This window comes from Mixophyes fleayi, chromosome 6 (genome assembly GCF_038048845.1).
Source record: "Mixophyes fleayi isolate aMixFle1 chromosome 6, aMixFle1.hap1, whole genome shotgun sequence".
Lineage (NCBI taxonomy): Eukaryota > Metazoa > Chordata > Amphibia > Anura > Limnodynastidae > Mixophyes > Mixophyes fleayi.
Genome location: NC_134407.1, coordinates 127,938,682 through 127,957,914, shown reverse-complemented (window position 1 = coordinate 127,957,914; position 19,233 = coordinate 127,938,682). Strand labels below are relative to the sequence as shown.

General features: G+C 40.1%; 1 protein-coding gene across 6 annotated transcripts in view; it reads left to right on the top strand.

The window, feature by feature from the left end:
• Positions 1 to 19,233, top strand: part of ARHGAP27 (Rho GTPase activating protein 27) — an 89,459-nt gene that overhangs the window by 38,695 nt on the left and 31,531 nt on the right. For 5 of the 6 annotated variants that reach the window (XM_075176408.1, XM_075176404.1, XM_075176407.1 and 2 more), the window contains exon 3: positions 16,789 to 17,214. In XM_075176408.1, coding sequence (XP_075032509.1) covers positions 16,789 to 17,214 — 426 coding nt within the window. Of the gene's footprint in view, positions 1 to 10,300; positions 10,407 to 16,788; positions 17,215 to 19,233 lie in introns of those variants that run through there. The other variant, XM_075176409.1, reaches the window with a different exon arrangement.

Sequence of the window (19,233 nt, the reverse complement as noted above, 5' to 3'; positions counted from 1 at the left end):
CGACTCAGTGTCTCGTGCCTTGATCTAAGAAATATTTGCTTTTGGGCCTAGGTACAAGGATGGAATGGACTAGTCTCCGTATTGTAAAGTTAAAGTGACATATGTTTAGAGTGCCAATCTTTAGTTTTACTTGTCAACTGACTATAATTATATTTAAATACTACAAAGTGATAAATGTCTAGATTGCTGGTGTTTTATGACATATTGTTTTGTTTCGTCCCCACTATGTACCCCTTTCCCCTTTATGTCCTACCCTTTCCCTATTTATTTATTTTTAGTATCCTTTGCAATTATCTTAGAAAATTCAATAAACTTTATTTCAGTTAAAAAAAACAAAAACTAAGGGGTCTCTTTATCAATAAGAGAAAACCCCTAGATCTGATGAAAATAGCAGTTTTAGCCTGAATTTGTGATTTCCTATTTATCAAAGCCCCCTGGCTGCTGAATGCTATCGCATACTTGCCAACTCTCCCGGAATGTCCGGGAGACTCCCGGATTCGGGGTGGGTCTCCCGGACTCCCGGGAGTGTATGGCAATCTCTCGCATCTGCCCACTTCCTAGTGAAGTGGGCAGAATTAGGTCCAAAATGCCACTATTCTCCGGGAATCGCGACATTTGCCCCGCCCCCCCGCTGCAAAATGCTGCATTTGCGTCGTTACGTCACGGGTCCAAATGACACGATTTCCAGGTCCACGCACGCCCACAGCTCCCGGAAGCCAACTACAAGATATTGGCAAGTATGGGCTATCGCTGGCAATAACCTTCACTGGGAGCCTCCGTTAACAAGACTTTCGCCATTGTACTTTGATAACTGACGACAATTCTGGATGGCATTCTCTGGGAGATAGAGCAAGAAAAAAATGCTTTATTATCAACATAAAATTTAAAGCAAAAATGTTTTTTTGAACAGAATCTGTAACTGGAAACTCAAATCTAGATTCTCAGTGTGCATGCGCGAGCTGGTAAGCCTGGCCTGGCGAGTGATAAGTCGTTGCTGGCCAGTGGCACTGGAGAGCTGAGCATTCCACAGCTGCCACCTTCACTTTTTTGTGCTAAATTGTCCGATGGATGATTTTTTTTTTTTTCATCATTGCAATAAGTAGCAATAGAAAATCTTCCTAATGGAGGGGTAAATAAATTGACCCTTAAATATGTCCATAATGATCTTTCATTTATCTGCAGCTTGTCATGATAGGAGTATCCGAGTAGGCACATAGGGCCTGATTCAGATTAAAACGCAAAAAGTCTCACAGAAGCTGTATGCGTATTTTAGCCATTTTTAGAGTAGCAGATGCGTCCACTTGACAACAGACTCACCCCTCAGACACTTAGGTCCAACTTGCTAACATGTAAAAAAAACCTTTTATATCTCAAGAATGTAATTGCTATGAAGTATCAATTAAACTTTAATAACCTAGATAATACAGCAGGAACAACTTTTTCTCAACTTCCATAAAGAAATAAAAAGTTTATCTTTGCTACAACATACTCTGCAAATCGTCATCTATGGCCGAGCAACTACTAGAGTTTCAAAATACATATGCAAATCATTTGCAAACCTCTAATTATAAGCAGTTCGCTATTTTGGGTATTGATCCCTTTTACATGGACCTGACCACCCGCAAACAAACCCTCTTTAATTACACAATTCAGAATACAAACATGCCTTTACTGTACATTGCCTATGTTAGAACACCCCCTTTCCTCCCCCCATCACCCATCTTAAGGCTGCCAAAAAGACGTAGGTCTGAATAGCTGCAGTTGTGTACATTCACTTTCTGAAAAAAACCGCAAAGATACACTATACAATTCGATGTACGTCTCACTCTGTATCAGGACCATAGTGTCCTGAGAGCTTGTCAACATTGATGTGCAGAAATGCACTGTGTGTATTGGTTGAGTAATACAAAGGGGTGGGGCCAGTGATATCACTGAAATGAGTGTGGTCGCCGCTTTTGACCTGTACTGAGTCATGTTAAAACTAAACAATGCATTTTGCATTCATGGTTTTTATTTGAATATTTTCAATGTTGGTGCTTAGTGGCTTTTTTGTAAGCGTGTCTAAACCATATAGTAGGACAGTGATGGCTAACCTGTGACACGCCAGGTGTTGTGAAACTACAAGTCCCAGCATGCTCTGACAACTATCAGCTAGTTATCTACTGGCAAAGCATGCTGGGGCTTGTAGTTTCACAACACCTGGAGTGTCACAGGTTAGCCATCACTGTAGTAGGAGATGATCACTGACCCCCGTGTAGTGGTTTTGGATCTGGATTAGCTTTGTGTTTTGGTTTTGGCAAAACCGTCCTCGTGTGTTTTTGGTTTTGGATCTGTTTTTTTTTTTTTTTTTTAAATTGCTAAAATCACATAATTTGGCTCTTTTTTGGATCCTACATTATTATTTTTCTTTTTTTCTCTTTTTTTTCCATTTTTTTTTTTCTTCTTTTTATTAGATAGTGGGTGTGGTTTAATTGCATAAGTAAATACAGCTGGTTAGTGCAAGCTCTATTTAACAGGAGGTAGTAAGCGATTTCATTGAGCTTGTGATTTCACTGCTGTCTGATTTCAAGTGCTGTTTGTTTAAAGTATGGAGTTAGATCCAGTAAGGGGTTTAATCTGGTAAGTGGCTAGCAAAGGTTAGTACTCTCAAGTTCACTGTAGGCTATAAGAAGTTAGGTTAGCCATAATAAGATGAGTAGTAGCAGGCTTGATGATCTCACTCAATGCATATCTTGTCATATGTATGCACACTTGGAGCAAGTGTTCCAAGGTTTATACCTCTGTGAGAAATGTGAGCAACTGGTCTCTTTGGAAGCCCAGGTAACTGATCTAAAGCAGACCATTGCAACATTGAGAGACATTGCCAACCTGGAGCAGAGTTTACAGCTCACCGTTGATGCGTTAGCTGAGCAGGGTGGAGCAGAGACAGAAAAGGATGCACAGGTAGGCAGCTGGGTAACAGTTACTAGGGGTAGCAGAGGGAGGGAGGTAGAGGCAGGCCAGCTCTGAGCTAAGCAATCCCAGCAGATTTGCAAGATTGGATGAAGATACTGTGGAAGGCAGTTCAGAATTGGTGGCGTTGGATGAGACTGCTTCCTCTAGCAACCAGGGGAATTGTCTCTCCAGCATAGAGAGGACCAAAGTTACTCAGGGACCCAGGCAGATTGTGGTGGTAGGGGATTCAATTATTAGGAAGGTAGATGGGGCAATCTGTTACCGGGACCGTGCATGCCGAACTGTGTGTTGTCTCTCGGGTGCTCGGGCTTGGCATATTGCGGATCGGGTGGACAGATTGTTGGGAGGGGCTGGGAATGACCCAGCGATTTTGGTGCATATTGGCACCAATGACCGAGTTAGAGGAAGAAGGGGTGTCCTAAAGAATGATTTCAGGGACATAGGTCGCAAACTTAAGGCAAGGACATCCAAGGTAGTATTTTCAGAAATACTACCTGTGCCACGCGCTAGTCCAGGGAGGCAGCGGGAGATTAGGGAGGATAATGCATGGCTAAAAGATTGGTGTAGGAAGGAGGGTTTTGGATTCTTAGAGCACTGGGCTGATTTCTCGGCCAGTTGCCATCTTTATTGTCGTGATGGATTGCACCTGAATGAGGAGGGGGCTGCAGTGCTAGGGGAGAGGATGGTTAGAAGGTTGTAGGAGATTTTAATCTAGGCTCTGGGGGGGAGGGGCAAGCAAGTATTTATGGGATAGACATTGAGAGTAGTAAGGAGGAATCTAACAAGAGTCAAGGGGGTGGAGAGGGGGGAAAGGGAAGCATAGCCGATAAGGAGAGGCCCTTTTTAAAGCAAAAAGAAATACCTAAGGGAGGCAATAGACTTAAGTGTATGCTTGCAAATGCAAGAAGCCTGACAAGTAAAATGGGGGAGTTAGAACTAGTAGCAATGAATGAGCAGTATGATATTATAGTTATTACGGAGACCTGCTGGGATGATACACATGACTGGGCAGTCAACTTGGAAGGCTATTCTCTCTTCAGGAGGGATAGGGTAAATAAAAGGGGAGGAGGAGTATGTCTTTATATTAAGCCAGAATTAAAACCAAGTATTCAGAAAGTTATATATGAGAATATTGGTGATAATATAGAGGCATCTGGTTGTAAATATCCAGCGGAGGAAAAAGTTCAGAGAAGTTGCTGATTGGGCTATGCTATAAACCGCCAGATATTAGTATTGAGGAAGCCCAACTTCTACAGCAAATTGAAAAGGCTACACAACTAGGTCAAATTTTAATTATGGGAGATTTTAATTATCCGGACATTGATTGGAGTACTGAGACCTGCGGTACAGCTGGGGGAAATAGGTTTCTGAGCACGCTAAAAGACCATTACATGTCCCAATTAGTAGAGGAACCATCTAGGAACCGGACTATACTGGACCTAGTAATAACAAACAATGTAGACGTAATATCAAATATTCAAGTAAGGGAGGACTTGGGAAACAGTGATCATAATATGGTCTCATTTGAAATTAGTTTCCAGAAGCAACGTTATAAGGGATCAACTAGGACTTTAAACTTTAGAAAGGCAAATTTTAATATGCTAAAGAAGTCTATAAAGAGCATAGACTGGGACAAAGCCTTTGAAGGAAAAAATACGGAAGAAAAGTGGACTGTCTTTAAAATGTTGTTGGAAACATACACGTATAAGTTCATTCCTATGGGAAATAAATGTAAAAGAATTAAGTCTAAACCAATGTGGCTAAATAAAAAGGTAAGGCAAGAAATGCATAGGAAGAAGTGTGCATTTAAATTGTTTAAGTCTGAAGGATCAGAGGAGTCCTTCCGTAGGTACAAGGAAGTAAAATATGCAAAAAGGAAATTAGATTGGCTAAATTAGAAAATGAAAGGCACGTTGCAAAAGAAAGTAAGACAACCCCCATAAAGTTTTTAAAGTATATAAATGGCAAAAGGATTAAAAAAAGATAATATAGGACCCCTAAGAAGTGAGATGGGTGAATTGATAAATGATACTAAGGAAAAAGCAGAGGTATTAAACACTTTCTTTTCTTCAGTATTTACCAGAGAGGAACAAATGGTAGAAGTAATACATAAAAATGGAAATTAAACCATGCCATTAATTAATACTTGGTTGTCAGAGGAAGAAATCCAAAGGCAACTGAAGAATATTAAGATAAATAAAGCTCCAGGTCCAGATGGCATACACCCAAGGGTCCTTATGGAGTTAAACTCGGAAATAGCTCGACCGCTATTCTTAATTTTCAGAGATTCAATCTCCTCAGGCTCAGTACCAAGGGATTGGCGAATAGCAGATGTGGCGCCGTTGTTTAAAAAGGGGACGAGATCACAACCAGGGAATTATAGACCTGTAAGCCTGACATCAATAGTGGGGAAACTACTGGAAGGTATTTTAAGGGCTAGTATACAGGATTGCTTGGTGCGCTATAAAATTATTAGTGGTAATCAACATGGATTTGTGAGGGATAAGTCATGTCAAACTAATCTAATTAGTTTCTACGAGGAAGTTAGTGGAAACTTAGACCAGGGCAGCACAGTAGATGTGGTCTACTTAGATTTTGCAAAGGCCTTTGATACAGTGCCACACAGGAGGTTGGTTTACAAAATTAGGGAACTGGGTCTAGGAAACAACATTTGTACTTGGATCGAAAACTGGTTAGAGAATAGGGAACAGAGAGTTGTGATAAATGGAACATTTTCTAATTGGTCAAAAGTCTTAAGTGGAGTACCTCAAGGTTCCGTGATGGGGCCACTCCTTTTTAATATATTCATTAATGACCTGATGGTTTAGAGAGTAAAGTTTCTATTTTTCCAGATGACACTAAACTATGTAAGGTAATAAAATCAGAGCAAGATGTAGCTTCTCTACAGAGGGACTTAAATAAACCAGAGGATTAGGCGGCCAAATGGAATATGAGGTTTAACACAGATAAATGTAAGGTTATGCATTCAGGGATCAAAAACAAGAACGCAATCCATAAATTGAATGGAATTAATTTAGAAGAATCTATAATGGAAAAGGATTTGGGAGTGCTCGTAGACAGTAGACTTAGCAATAGTGCTCAATGTCAAGCAGCAGCTGCAAGGGCAAACAAAGTACTGGCATGAATAAAAAGGGGCATAGATGCAAGGGAAGACAGTGTAATTTTGCCACTGTATAAATCGTTGGAAAGACCTCATCTTGAATATGCAGTACAGTTCTGGGCACCACTCTATAAAAAAGATAATTTGGAACTAGAAAGGGTTCAGCGAAGGGCGACAAAATTGATAAAGGGCATGGAGTCATTAAGTTATGAGGAAAGGTTAGCCAGTTTAGGCATGTTTACTTTAGAAAAGAGGCGTCTAAGGGGAGATATGATTACAATGTACAAATACATTAGGGGTCAATACAGAGAACTTTCATGGGAACTTTTTACCCCAAGGACTATACACAGGACACGTGGTCACCCCCTAAGGTTAGAGGAGAGAAAATTTCACAACCAGCAAAGGAAGGGGTTCTTTACAGTAAGGGCAGTCAAGATATGGAATTCATTGCCAGGGAAGGTTGTGATGGTAGATTCAATAGATATGTTTAAGAAAGGGTTAGACAAATTTTTAGCGGAAAGGTGTGTCCAGGGAAACGACCGTTAATTAAAATGTAGGATAGTGGTGGATATAGGGTAAAAATAGAACTGCAATATTGAGTTCGGGGGGATTTTCACAATTGATCCAGAGTAAGCAACCGCCAATCTGTTTCAATTTCAAATATAAGTGCAGGATCGCAGGAGATCCAAAACAGGTTGAACTTGATGGCCTGGTGTCTTTTTTAAACCTCATCAACTATGTTACTATGTTACTAATAACACTAATTTCAAGTCATTTGCAGTCAATTTTGACCATCTCACAGGTCACAATATTATTTTCATACACTTCAAACAAAGATTGCAGCAGTTCTTGCCAGTAATAAGAAAAACAACATTGTCATGTCTGGGCATAAGACCAAAAATTCCACCTCTTATGTGTGCAATTATTTTTACACAAATTCTGCCAACAGTTGTCTAGCCATTTGACATTTGTAAAGCCACACTCAGTAGAGGTAGGGACCTTAACAATCTAGGATCCTCATCCATGTTACGGCATTTGAAGCAAGTTCATGGAAAGCTGTTGGGAAAATCAGAAACTTATGTTAAAAATAACAAGCAGTCCAGCATCATCTACCTCCCTTCTCTCATCTAAATCCCAGCATCTGCAATTTACACCCCCAACACCTTCATCAATATCCTCACAAGTGATGGGAGTTAGTCCTGCATCCAAGTTGCTAAGGCTAGAGGACTTCTCCACTAACCATGATTCCTCTGAAGAATTATTGAGCGTTAGTCCCGCTGCTGCTGCTGGGGGTGGATCTTCAACCCAGAATAAGACTACTAGTAGTTTATAACAATTGACTGTTAAACAATCCTTTGCTAGAGGAAGAAAGTAAGAAAGCTGTCACCCAGTCGCAAAGGGGATCACAGACGCCATGGGGACTATGCTAGTATTAGATCTGCGTACAATAACCACTATTAATGCAGCTGGTGTTAGACAATTACTTGAGGTCTTGTGTACCCGTTACCAAATTCCATCACAACACCATTTTACTAGAAAAGCTATTCCTCACCGCTACCAGAAGGTTAGTAAAAATGTAATTATTGGGCTACAAAATGCCATTCTACCCACTGTACACTTAACCACAGATATGTGGACAAGCGGAAATGGGCAAACTAAAGATTATATGACTGTTACAGCCCACTGGGTTGGTGATTCGCCTTCACCAGCAGGAACAGCAGAAGCATGTACCCAAGTACGTCACATTTTTCCGAGGCAGGCTACTCCTGTGTATTATGTGCTTCACTAAGAGGCATATTATTGCTTAGTATATATATATATATATATATATATATATATATATATATATATATATATATATATATATATATATATAATTTATTATAATTAGTGTCAATAGTGTTATCGAGGATAAGGTCACCTCTAAAAAAGAGATGGATTTGCAAAGAGCATCTAAAGATTTTAAAGGCTGTTGTAAAGTCGGATTGAGCGTGGTAGGGAATTCCATAAGTGGGGAGCAGCACAGGAGAAGTCTTGAAGGCGGGAGTGAGAGGTGGTTATCGGACACGAGACAAGGAGCAGGTCCGAGGTAATACCACTGACGACCTGTTTGAAAAATGAAGAGATGTCATTGCAACATGGCTTATCCTGCTTCGACTCTCCTGAGGATATGTGATTTCTGATAACGCCACCAATATTGTTAGAGCATTACAGCAGGGGGAATTCCAGCACATTCCCTGTTTTGCTCACACAATCAACTTGGTGGTACAGAGCATTTAAAAAAAACAATCGGGATGGTGCAACAGCATGTAGGAGAATGCAGCAGCTGCAAGAAGACTAGAATTTGAGGTGGAATGTAGTTTAGTCCAGTGAAGTAGTCATCTGTGAAGAGAGTGCAGACACGGTTAGCTTGAGTTAAGTGATTGCCTTAATTATACTTTTTGAGAATCAGTTAGAGAAATTGAAGCAGGAAATTAAACTAAACAAATCCGCTAACTATTTTGTAATTGCAGATTAAGTACTTAATTTGCTTCGCCAGGATTACAAGATGTTGAGCTATCAACATCTTGTAATGACGTCTCCTCCTTCAGTTTCTCTGGCAACTGCTTCTAGGAAAAAAATTAGCTTTCCCAAGACACCCAGTGGTGATGCAGATGAGTCAGCACAACATTTTGACATTTGCTCTGCTCTAAAAGAATTGCAAAAAATTGTGACAGCTCTGCCATAAAATGAACTACAAATTCCAAGAGGAAGGCCATCATCGGCAATTACATCAAAGTTCACAGACCTCTGTGATGGTGGATTCCAGCAGGGATGAATTAGTATTGTTTGAGTAATATGTACACAATGATCAGGGTTAATATGATGACAGTGTAGATTGCAGATGCTGAAATCTAGCTAAGAGAAGGGAGCTACCTGATGCTGGTATGGCTAGTAATATTTTGGGTAGAATGGCATCTTGGCAATTTTATGTTTTTCTACAGTAAACTTTTTAGAGAGGTTTTGTTTTTTTCTTTAAAAAGGTACAAGCTTTTGATTTAAACTTTTGTTTCCCTGACTTAAACCACTATGCACTTGAACATAAGCTTTAGCACATGAGGTAGAGGGATTAGTATCATCATGACTGAGACTGGAGAGTGACAACAACAATGTCACCCCTCCTGTTTCTGTATGAGCTATGGCACAGTAGAATGTCACTGGAGACTTTGAAGAACACGGACAGCCCTATTTTTACATTTTCTGTTTCGGCACTGAACCCTGCCACCTCTCCTGTTTCTGAGTTATCTATGGTACAGTAAAATGTAACTGCAGATTTCGACCAAGACAGCCAGCCCTATAATTTATATTTCTGCAATGACTCTTAGCAATGGAGCACTCCTCTTTGCGTGTTACCTATATAACACAGTAGAATTTGACTGCAGAATTACACCAACCCTGACAGCACTAGTATTTCTATTTTTCTGCAATGAGTATTAGCATTAGCCTGAATGTCACTGTAGACTTTCTTGGACACTGCTACCCCCTCCTCTTTCATTTCTATCTACTTGGCTGACCAACTGCTCTACACAGTGTGCTACCCCTTCTGTGTCTCTTTCAAATGGCGCTAGATCGCCGTGGAGGGCGGTATTTATAGATTCCAAAACTCACAAGATCCGAGATCCGACAACGTAACAATGGCGTTTTGCCTCGTTTTTGATTCCGAAAAAGCGCGAAAGTACAGAGCGGACTCGGCTTGGTACTCGGATCCCCTAAGTTCGGGTGTGTTCTGTTCCTGAGGAACTGAGCCTGAGCATCTCTCTAGTACAAAGCATCTGCATGGAGGAACATTCCAAAACAAAGTAAACGTGCAACTACTATATTTATACATGGCTGTGAAATAAGCAGAAATACATATATACTGCAGTACTGCATTTTAGTAGAACATAAGATTAATGATACAGAGTAAGATTGTATTATTCTTATTTAATGTCCACAGAAAGCTGCTGTATAACATGCAGTCTCTTTCTCCTCTGTCAAGATCTCACCTTTCATTGTTGGGGGGAAAAAAACACCTGATCTACAAAAAATTCTAGGGGCATCTTTTGTTTGTGAGATAAACAAGTAATTGATACTGAGAGCATTTCCTTCATTCAGCTCAAGACAGGAAATGTACAAACACTTCGCAACTGTCTCTCTCGAGTTCTCCTTTCTTGTCTGCCTCACATTTATTAAAAAGATTAGAATAAGTTAGGCAGAGTCGTCCTTTGTAAGTCGCTGTAGAATGGTGGACTTCTTCAGCAGGAGCTCTCGGAGGATGAGGAGGGTGCAGAGTGTGCCCAGTACCTGTGAGGTAGGGTCTCATTTGTTTCTGTAATCAGCATACAAAGCAGGAGGAGGAGGGGACAACCTTGTGGTGATAGCAGTGAGAACTTGTTCAGCCTGATTTTGTTTAAGTTCCTGTGATGCTGACACTCTCTGTCCTGTGTATTATTTGCAATAATGCTGGAAATTGAGGCAAGATAGCCCCCTATCTGTTTTAATTGCTTCTGAGTGTATAGAAATTCATGCTCTTTGTGAATGCTGGCAAGGTGTCTTTGTGGATTAATTTAGGTCTCTTCCTGGCTTTGTATGGCTATAACAGTTAATTAAACCCACATCTTCAAACATACCCTGATCCTTAACCTGGAACCTTAAGCACTCAACCATGCTATAGAGTAATAGAAACATTTCTCAGATCAGTCAGAAAAGGGTTTTGGAAGCTATAGTAACCTACCTTAATATTGCACCGATGTCACCCTCTTTCTCTCTGTACAAACAAGAGCTGACTGGATCCCCCAAAAACAGTAGTTGGTATCTGCGTAACCTCCACTGATGGTGAATGAATAACTTATAAAAGGAGACAGATGTTGTGTGATGTTCGTGTTAATTTAAAGTGTTGTGTTCTTAGCAATTATTGCATATACTGTCCTGGCACTTGTTTTTAGCTTTATTGTATTTTTGATACTTGTCCCGGATTTTATTGTTGTTGTACATTTGATACATCCGCAGTGTAAGTGTACTGTCATAATACGTTTCGCTAGTACCATGGATGGGTAGTGCTGTCCTAAATGAGTTAAATCGTATCTAATTCCATGAAGGCGACAAATGAAGACTAATGTTTGTTACACACACAGTTTTCAGATGAATACTCTGGTACTGAAACTGATAACTGAACAATCTTTTATATGTTCGCAATCACCCGGCCAATTTGCTGTTTCAAGTTTGGCTTATTGTCATACAAAATTGTACTTGATCTGGGTTCTAGATACTTGAAACAGCTACAGATTTTCTGTAACCCAAATTGCTCACTTTGATCCTCAAATTAAGGACAACTCATGTTACCCAGAATTGCCTATACTATATATATGGGTCTTGAGCTTTTAGCTTTGTGGCTCCTACTTTTTGGAACTCACTGACTCGGACAGACTGAGAGGCCTTCTCTCTAGTACTCTTCAAAAACAGACTCAAGACTTACCGATTTTATTTGTGCATTTAATTAATGCTTCTTGCTTGCTCATTCTGGACCTCCCACCCAAGCAAACAGCGTTCACAGGCTAGGGGAAGGGGCATGATTTTGGTGCCCCCCAGTCTACGTGTGCAGCTTCTGCAAAATAGTTGTTGCATGTAAAGACTAGGTGGATGTGATGGCACAGAACGATAGGAAGCTATTGGTCCACACAGGCCCCAGCCCACTATCCACCTTTGTTGGGGTTGGAGTCCCATCTGCCCCCAACTAATTGCCACTGCTGGACATACAGGGGATGCCTGGGAAATTTGTACTTCCTCCCTTTCTTAGCACCCCTGATTGTATTCATTTGTTAAAAATGTAAAATATGTAAAATTTATGCCAGGAAAGAGGAACCTCTTTTTAGTTATGCCACACTTCTTAACATTGTTAAAGTTCCCATGCAGTTAGAAGTCTACTTTGGGTGGGTGTATAGTCATGCTTCTTAGGGGCTTATATCTCATTCTCCACGTGAGGGGATTTTGCGAACCACAGAGACTGATATTGGGGGATAGGACAGATACAAGGGAACTTAGGATGTTATAGTATTTTTTATTTTATTTTTTTTTTGCTCCCTTTGTACCTGTCCTGCTTCCTATGGTCCACCACAGGTTGTGCATCTGTGTTCCAATGTAACATTTAAAGAACAATGTACAGGGTTCCATATTATAAAGACATTTTATTTCATAATTTTTCATATTGGCATCTGACAATAAACGTTCATTTTATTATGATTGCTTAAGATTCGTTTTGATGCCACCAAGTGCAAGTTGGGAGAGCATTTAGGACAATGAAGTTTTAATGGCAGGGGTCCCACAAATCTTAATTGACCTATTTCTAAGAGGTACTGAGAAATTGTTTGGGCGCTCCAATTATGAGATTATGAATCCCAAATCAATACAGTCACCAGCTAGAGTATCTTTTTCTCTATTTAAAACAGTTGCCCATGATATAAATCCACAATAAAAATAGAGACTTCATTAATAAAGCATTAACAATGGGCAGAATGCCTCTTTCTATATCTTAGGCTTTATTTATACTTAATTTATTGAATGATGGCAGAACAGGTAACACATTATTTCCTGGTATAGCCGAAGCCTCTGTTTTGAATATATAAGTTCTCCTTTCAGAAATATGGAACAAGTACTCGATGACCATCTGACCCTGTTTGAGAAATGTTAAAATAAATGTTTTGTGTTGCACATACAATGTGTTAGAATCTCTGTAATGGACAGCCATGGGTACTTCAGGGTTTACAGGTATATCGAGATCATTGTTTAAATTGTTCTGCTATGCAGTCTATTAATGGGTGGCATATTGTATAATATATAATAAAACTAAGGACCTTACTACGTTTGGAGAATGTGTAAGCACATGTTTGTCACTTGTAATCCTCTAGGACCTTTTATTTCAGATATCACTAAACACAGAGGGATGTCCGGTATGTAGTTCAGGTTAAAGCTGGCGGTAGCAGTGTCTGATGTATATCTTGTAAACCAACAGATGTGTTGCAGGAAATGTTATTGAGAAGTTCCCAATTTCACAACCAGTCGATGAATTACCTGCAGAATAGTGTGCCTCTGTACACTAATTAAACATTAATTATTTCATGAATATTGGTTCACGCCTCTCACAGATATCGGCATATAATAGATATTTCATAGTATCTCTCCCCAGTATTAAAAGACATGAGTCAGGTACATTGGATCTTGAGTGAATGTTCTGTGGCTTTCTGCAACGGTTCCTTTAATATATATCCTGTTTATACTTACAGGAAGGTGCCTGTGGCTTTCTGAGGGCTTCATCTGCAGTTTAGTTCATTATTTGCAGTTTTTAACCTCCTGTATCCGTGTGCATTACATCTGCTAAGTAAGAGGCTATTGTTGTGTCACTCATAGAAGAACCTGATACAAACAATCAATCGTTCAGTCAGTCAAACAATGCATTATCTTCTTGATATGGGGGTCAGTCTTCAGGCATAATTTGCCTTTTGTTAAGACAGTACAAGGAAAGTCACAGCAGTGGAAATTATCTTGGTTTTTTTTTTCTAATTCTTACTATTCAGATGGGTAAGCCCTTTAGGCTACATTTTGGTGTATGAGAACTCCATGTTTCTCAGGGACAAATTATTTGCTATAGCGGAACTACAGAAAATTCATTGCAATAATTCCTTTGTTTACTGCAGATTATACAGAGTAACCAGCACCCCCCTTCTCAAGTCATGAGCAGACAAAACCAAGGCCTGGGGTAGCAGCATTTAAAAACTGACTGCCACTATCAACTGCCTCTATTATCACAGCTTTTTTTTTCTGCTATGATGATATTTGTGTAGGTTTTGGACATAACACTGTTATCATTATGAATTATAGTAATGATGTGCTATAAATGTGTCGTACCCTTTTTTATACTTCTGTTCACTGTACCAAAATTGTCCTCTACATAGAGATGAGCTGGCCTGTTCATCTGTTATGTATTCGTTCTCCAACTCACAGCACTAATGGCAAAACAGACATAAGTAGTCATGAAAACTTAAAAGCTATTCCTTAATCAGTAAGCAATGTCTCTTTAACTCTACAACTGAAAGAAGCTATAAATATGCTATAACACATTTTTCAGCTTGTTTTTGAGAATGGAAAGAAAAAGAGAGCACGTAATGAATTAGAAATACTCCAAATTCATCATGAGGCGAGGTACCAGAGTAGTTATGTTTGCTGTCAGGTAATGATTTTTGTGTAAGCAAAAATTAGCATAAATTGCGTACCGTGGATGCCTATCTTCCCCCTACACAAAACACCTTTATCAAATTAAACTGTCTTTTCTAAAAATAAAGTGGCTAAGATTAGGTCACAGTTTATTAATTAAATTTGGTGACGAAGAAAGAGCACTGTGGGACAGCTGACCAGACTGATGACTCAAACCAAGCGTGGAAATAGCGATACCACCATGCATCCAGTTACCATGGGAACTAATCCCTACTGCATGGCCAGCGCTAAACCTGGCGTCCGAGTGACTGCGCCTCCCTCTAAACTCACAATACCGCACCCTCACTGAGCCGGACAATGGATCCTCCTCACTGGAGTACCAAGAGTTACCGTTGCCTCGAAGGAGACAGTGACTTGTGACCAATAAGTGATGGCGCCATATATATCAGCTGCTGATTGCAGTACCTGGTCTTTGATGATGAGAAAAACTTGGGTTAAAACAGGCACTTAAACGAAGGTTAGGGCTGTTTTTGGATGACCTTGAAGCAATGACTTTTTTTACTCCAATTTCCTGGGTGAATCTGTAAGTTATTGTACTGTTATGTCCGTTTCTATCGTCCCCAATAAAGATTGTCCGATGCGATTAGCGTGGTTCCAAAACACACTGAGATTTAATAGTAAAAGAAATATATAACAAAGTATAACTGATACATATGTGTGCGCACTGAATCCAGTAACAGCTTATCAATCCTGAAGTCTGTAGTCAGAGACTTACTGTACCAGTGGCCTGTTTATATACGGTATGGTTTGAAAAGAACAGTGATGATGTCAATATACACAAAGATAACATTAAGAAAGTTCTTCATTAGTTCAGGGTTTAAGATGTTCCAGTAGAATGCTGGTCATAGGTCAGGTCAAACGATTCTTTGCCAAAGGTAAGGGCAACTCACTCCAATAGCTGCATAAGTGTCTTGCCTCAGGGAACCACCAAAAATCTAGTTTAAACTAATCTATTAGCAGAGCACCTATGAGAATTAATCTTATACTAATCATAGCTAACGACCGCTATGTGTGATTGCTTCTCCAATGATACCGGATTCATGCTGGTAAAATGTGGATTAATAGAAGACCAACACATTTCTTAAACCCTGAACCATAAATACCTTTAATGTAGGTTTATTTCTGTGTAAATAATCTCTAATAATATCATAGATTTGTAAGGCACCACAGTGCTTCGCAGCGTCTTACAGTAGGGAACACCGTACATACATAAAACAGGGACATACAACGTAGACAAAATAAATGCAGACACGGAAACAAAGGGTATGAAGGACCCTGCCCATTAGAGAGCTTATATTCTAAGTGGAAGAGGGCACAGCTGAAACAAGAGAAGTAAATGTGTCTCAAAATGGAGATAGGATAGTTGTGAGGGTGCATTAGTGTGAATAATGTTATCGAGGATAAGGTCCCCTCTAAAAATGAGATGGGTTTTCAAAGAGCATCTAAAGATTTGAAGGCTGTGGGAAAATCTGATTGAACGTGGTAGGGCATTCCATAATTGGGGAGCAGCACAGGAGAAGTCTTGTAGGCGGGAGTGAGAGGTGGTTACCAGAGAACAGACAAGGTTCAGATCTAAGAGGGCGGGAGGGTGAGTATCTTGATATGAGATTTGAGATGTATGCAGGGGTAGTGTTGTTGAGTGCTTTGTAGGTAAGGGTGAGTAATTTTAATTAATTTGATTTGCAAAGTGGTGCAGCAGATGTGGAGTGGTGAGAGAGGAAGATCAGTCTTGCAGCAGCATTTAGGATGGATTGAAGTGTGGATTTATGAGTGTCAGGAATGCCAGATAGCAGGAGGTTGCAATAGTCAAGACAGGAGATGAGAGAATGGATAAGAGTTTTGGTAGCATGTTGAGTAAGAAAAGGGCGTATTCTGGCAATGTTTTTAAGGTGGAGTCGACAGGACTGGGAATTCTTAGTAATAGAAGAATGTGAGTTGGAACTTTATTAAATGTGAACTATTTACAAATGTAGAAGTGAGCGTACGTGTATTTGTATTTGCTCTGTTTACCTGTGCGATTGCGTAATTAACCCTGGCATGATGTAGCGTACTAATCACAATCGCACATAAAACTATTACTATCAATATTTATTAATTTAGAATGACTTCATCCAATTATTCAACTTCTACAGCACCAAACCTACATATACAGTATAAGGTTTATGGAATAAATAGTTATTATATATACTGAACATGTATACATGTAAATCACAAGTTATATACCAACAGTTTTATGTCAGTAATTGCCAATGTAGCAAGATGCATAATTTCTGTGAGCAACCATATTGGCAGCGCCATGTAAAGCAGAAGCATGCAGCTTATAGGGCTGTGCACATTGTTTGTAATACATCCACCTTGGATAGGGGTGTTAAAGCTCACTAGTGTATTAATTTCCTGTAAAAGTTTATTGTTCCTTTGTGTTGTAGGCAGTGATTGAAGAGGAAGATCAGGTGCACATTTATGCTAACTTGGAGGAGTTTCGCAAGGATAGCACAAGGCAGAGATCTTCTTCTCAGCAGCACAGTTCCACCAGCACCATAGAGGAGTGGGAGACTCACACAGACAAAGGGAGTGGACAACTGTTCTACTACAACAGTGTCACCGGAGAGACCACCTGGGATTGTCCTTTTGACCAAGCTGAGGACCAGCTTCACTCACCCTTTTCTCTGACCTCCCTGAGCCCAGTGCCAGGAGAAGCCGAGTGGGAGAAGCATTTTGATGAAGCCAGTGGACAATTCTACTTCTATAATTCAGTTACAGGAGAGACATCCTGGGATCCCCCACTGGAGAACGAGCTGCATCTACCAGGGGTAAAACCAATGTTTCCCCCACATGGATCAGCGAACAGGAGGGTATGTTTCTAATAAAGCCCATCATGTGCCAGACAAAAATATGGTGTTGATAATACTCAAACAATCCACGATATATCTTTTATTCCAGATATGGCAGATGTCAGTAATGTGTATCTATATCTCCTTGTCTGTGGGGAACACTGCCTGTTGTTATTGTATGTTCTTGATTTGGGTGGAGTTTTGCTTGTAGATGAGATTAAGGTATTCACAAAGAAAAGGCTGAGTTGACTCTTGTGCTGCTAGTGAATGAAACTGAGCCTCCTGGCTGAATAAGGAAATCCTTTTCAGACGTGACTTTGTCTACATCAGTGGAGAGAAAAGGTGAATGACACTTTCCAGGTCTTATCTGAAGGGCAAAATAGGCACTTTACAGTGCAAACAAAGCTTTCTGCAAAGGAGGCTATTTTTGCACTAGAGTGCATAGGTTTGTAGAACAATTGGCAGAGGAGCACAAGTATGTACAAGGGGAGGAGTCGGGTGGAGTGAAGTTGTTCCTCTTGCTTTGAGGAGCAGTGTAGAAGCGAAATTTTATTTTTCATGCACAATAATTTAATGAGACAAAGGGGTGAAGAGAAAGCAATTTCCTTGGCATGCTGGATCTGCTCTCCCGGGGATTACCTGCCCAGCGCTGGGGCTCTTCCTGACCACCTTGGGGTGTGGGGGCCACTGAACTTCACTACCACCTAGTGAAAACTGGTCAGCATTGTAAAATACTGCAGGTAGGCCCTTCTTTTATGGGAATTTTGGTTTGTTTTGTTTGGTGTTGTTAAGTTTCTTTCTCCATTTGGACTACAATGGCTCAACAAAGAAAAAAGCAATATTTTATTTTATATTTACTTAGAGTGAATCCTTTTCCTTTTTCATTCACATGGACTCTTGTAGCCCAAACCGTAGCGTTAATTAGTACATGCACTGGTGACTCTGTGACAGACTTTATAAATACACTAGGGGCTATATTTACTGAACTGCGGGTTTGAAAAAGTGGAGATGTTGCCTATAGCAACCAATCAGATTCTAGTTATCTATTTAGTACATTCTGCAAAATGACTGCTAGAATCTGATTGGCTATAGAAAACATCTTCATTTTTTTTACAAACCCACGGTTTAGTAAATATACCCCAAAGTGTGTGACCTTCCGATGTGGAGAGAAGACATGTGATGCATAGTTGAGGAAAAGACCATGATGCTGTTACATAGTGTAAAATTTACAAATTTGTACTGTGGATGCCAATAAAAAAGCTGCACACATCTACACTTGCGTCTGCTTGCCACTGGAGAGGCGAGTCAATGGAGGGAAGGGGCAGCCTAACATAGGCCAAGTACAGTAATAGGATGTTTGTGTGTTGCGAACAGATGCAGCCATGCATGGAGACTTGGTTATCCCTGGTGCAAATACACACTGCTGCTGCTGATGGTTTCCAGCACTAGCTTGCTTCTTCTGATTATGATTTCACATCTGAAGCCGATAGGTGCTTGCTTCATTGATTATGGACATTATATAGGATTTTGAGGTCGTTGTGAAGTTACCGGGTTTTCTGGCCCAATTCTACCCACTTCACTCTAGCTGGCCACCCACGGGTGCCTTCCTATGTCAGTAAATTCTAGCCAATAACTTCTAGGATAGGCCCTAAATGAAGGTTGCATTCATTGTATATATTGCTTCTGATTTCGGTCTTCAAACAGACAAGAGAAAGTATACACAGTATTGAAGTGCTCCTAATACATCGACCTAAAACGCAACATTTTCTAGGATTTGTAAATTGCTACTGTTAATTAGCGTGCATTGGTCAGCTTAACATGTATTGCAATAGGTGGAACCAACACTCACTTATATATTATATTTATTATTATGAGATGCTTAGGCTTGGTTCCTCGGAAACCGAACACCCCTGAACTTAGGGGTACCGACCCGAGCCGGTTCTTTACTTTTGCGCATTTTTGGATTCCAAAACATCATTGTGACGTCGTCGGATCTCGCTAGTTTTGGAATCTATAAATACCGCCCTCCACGGTGATGTA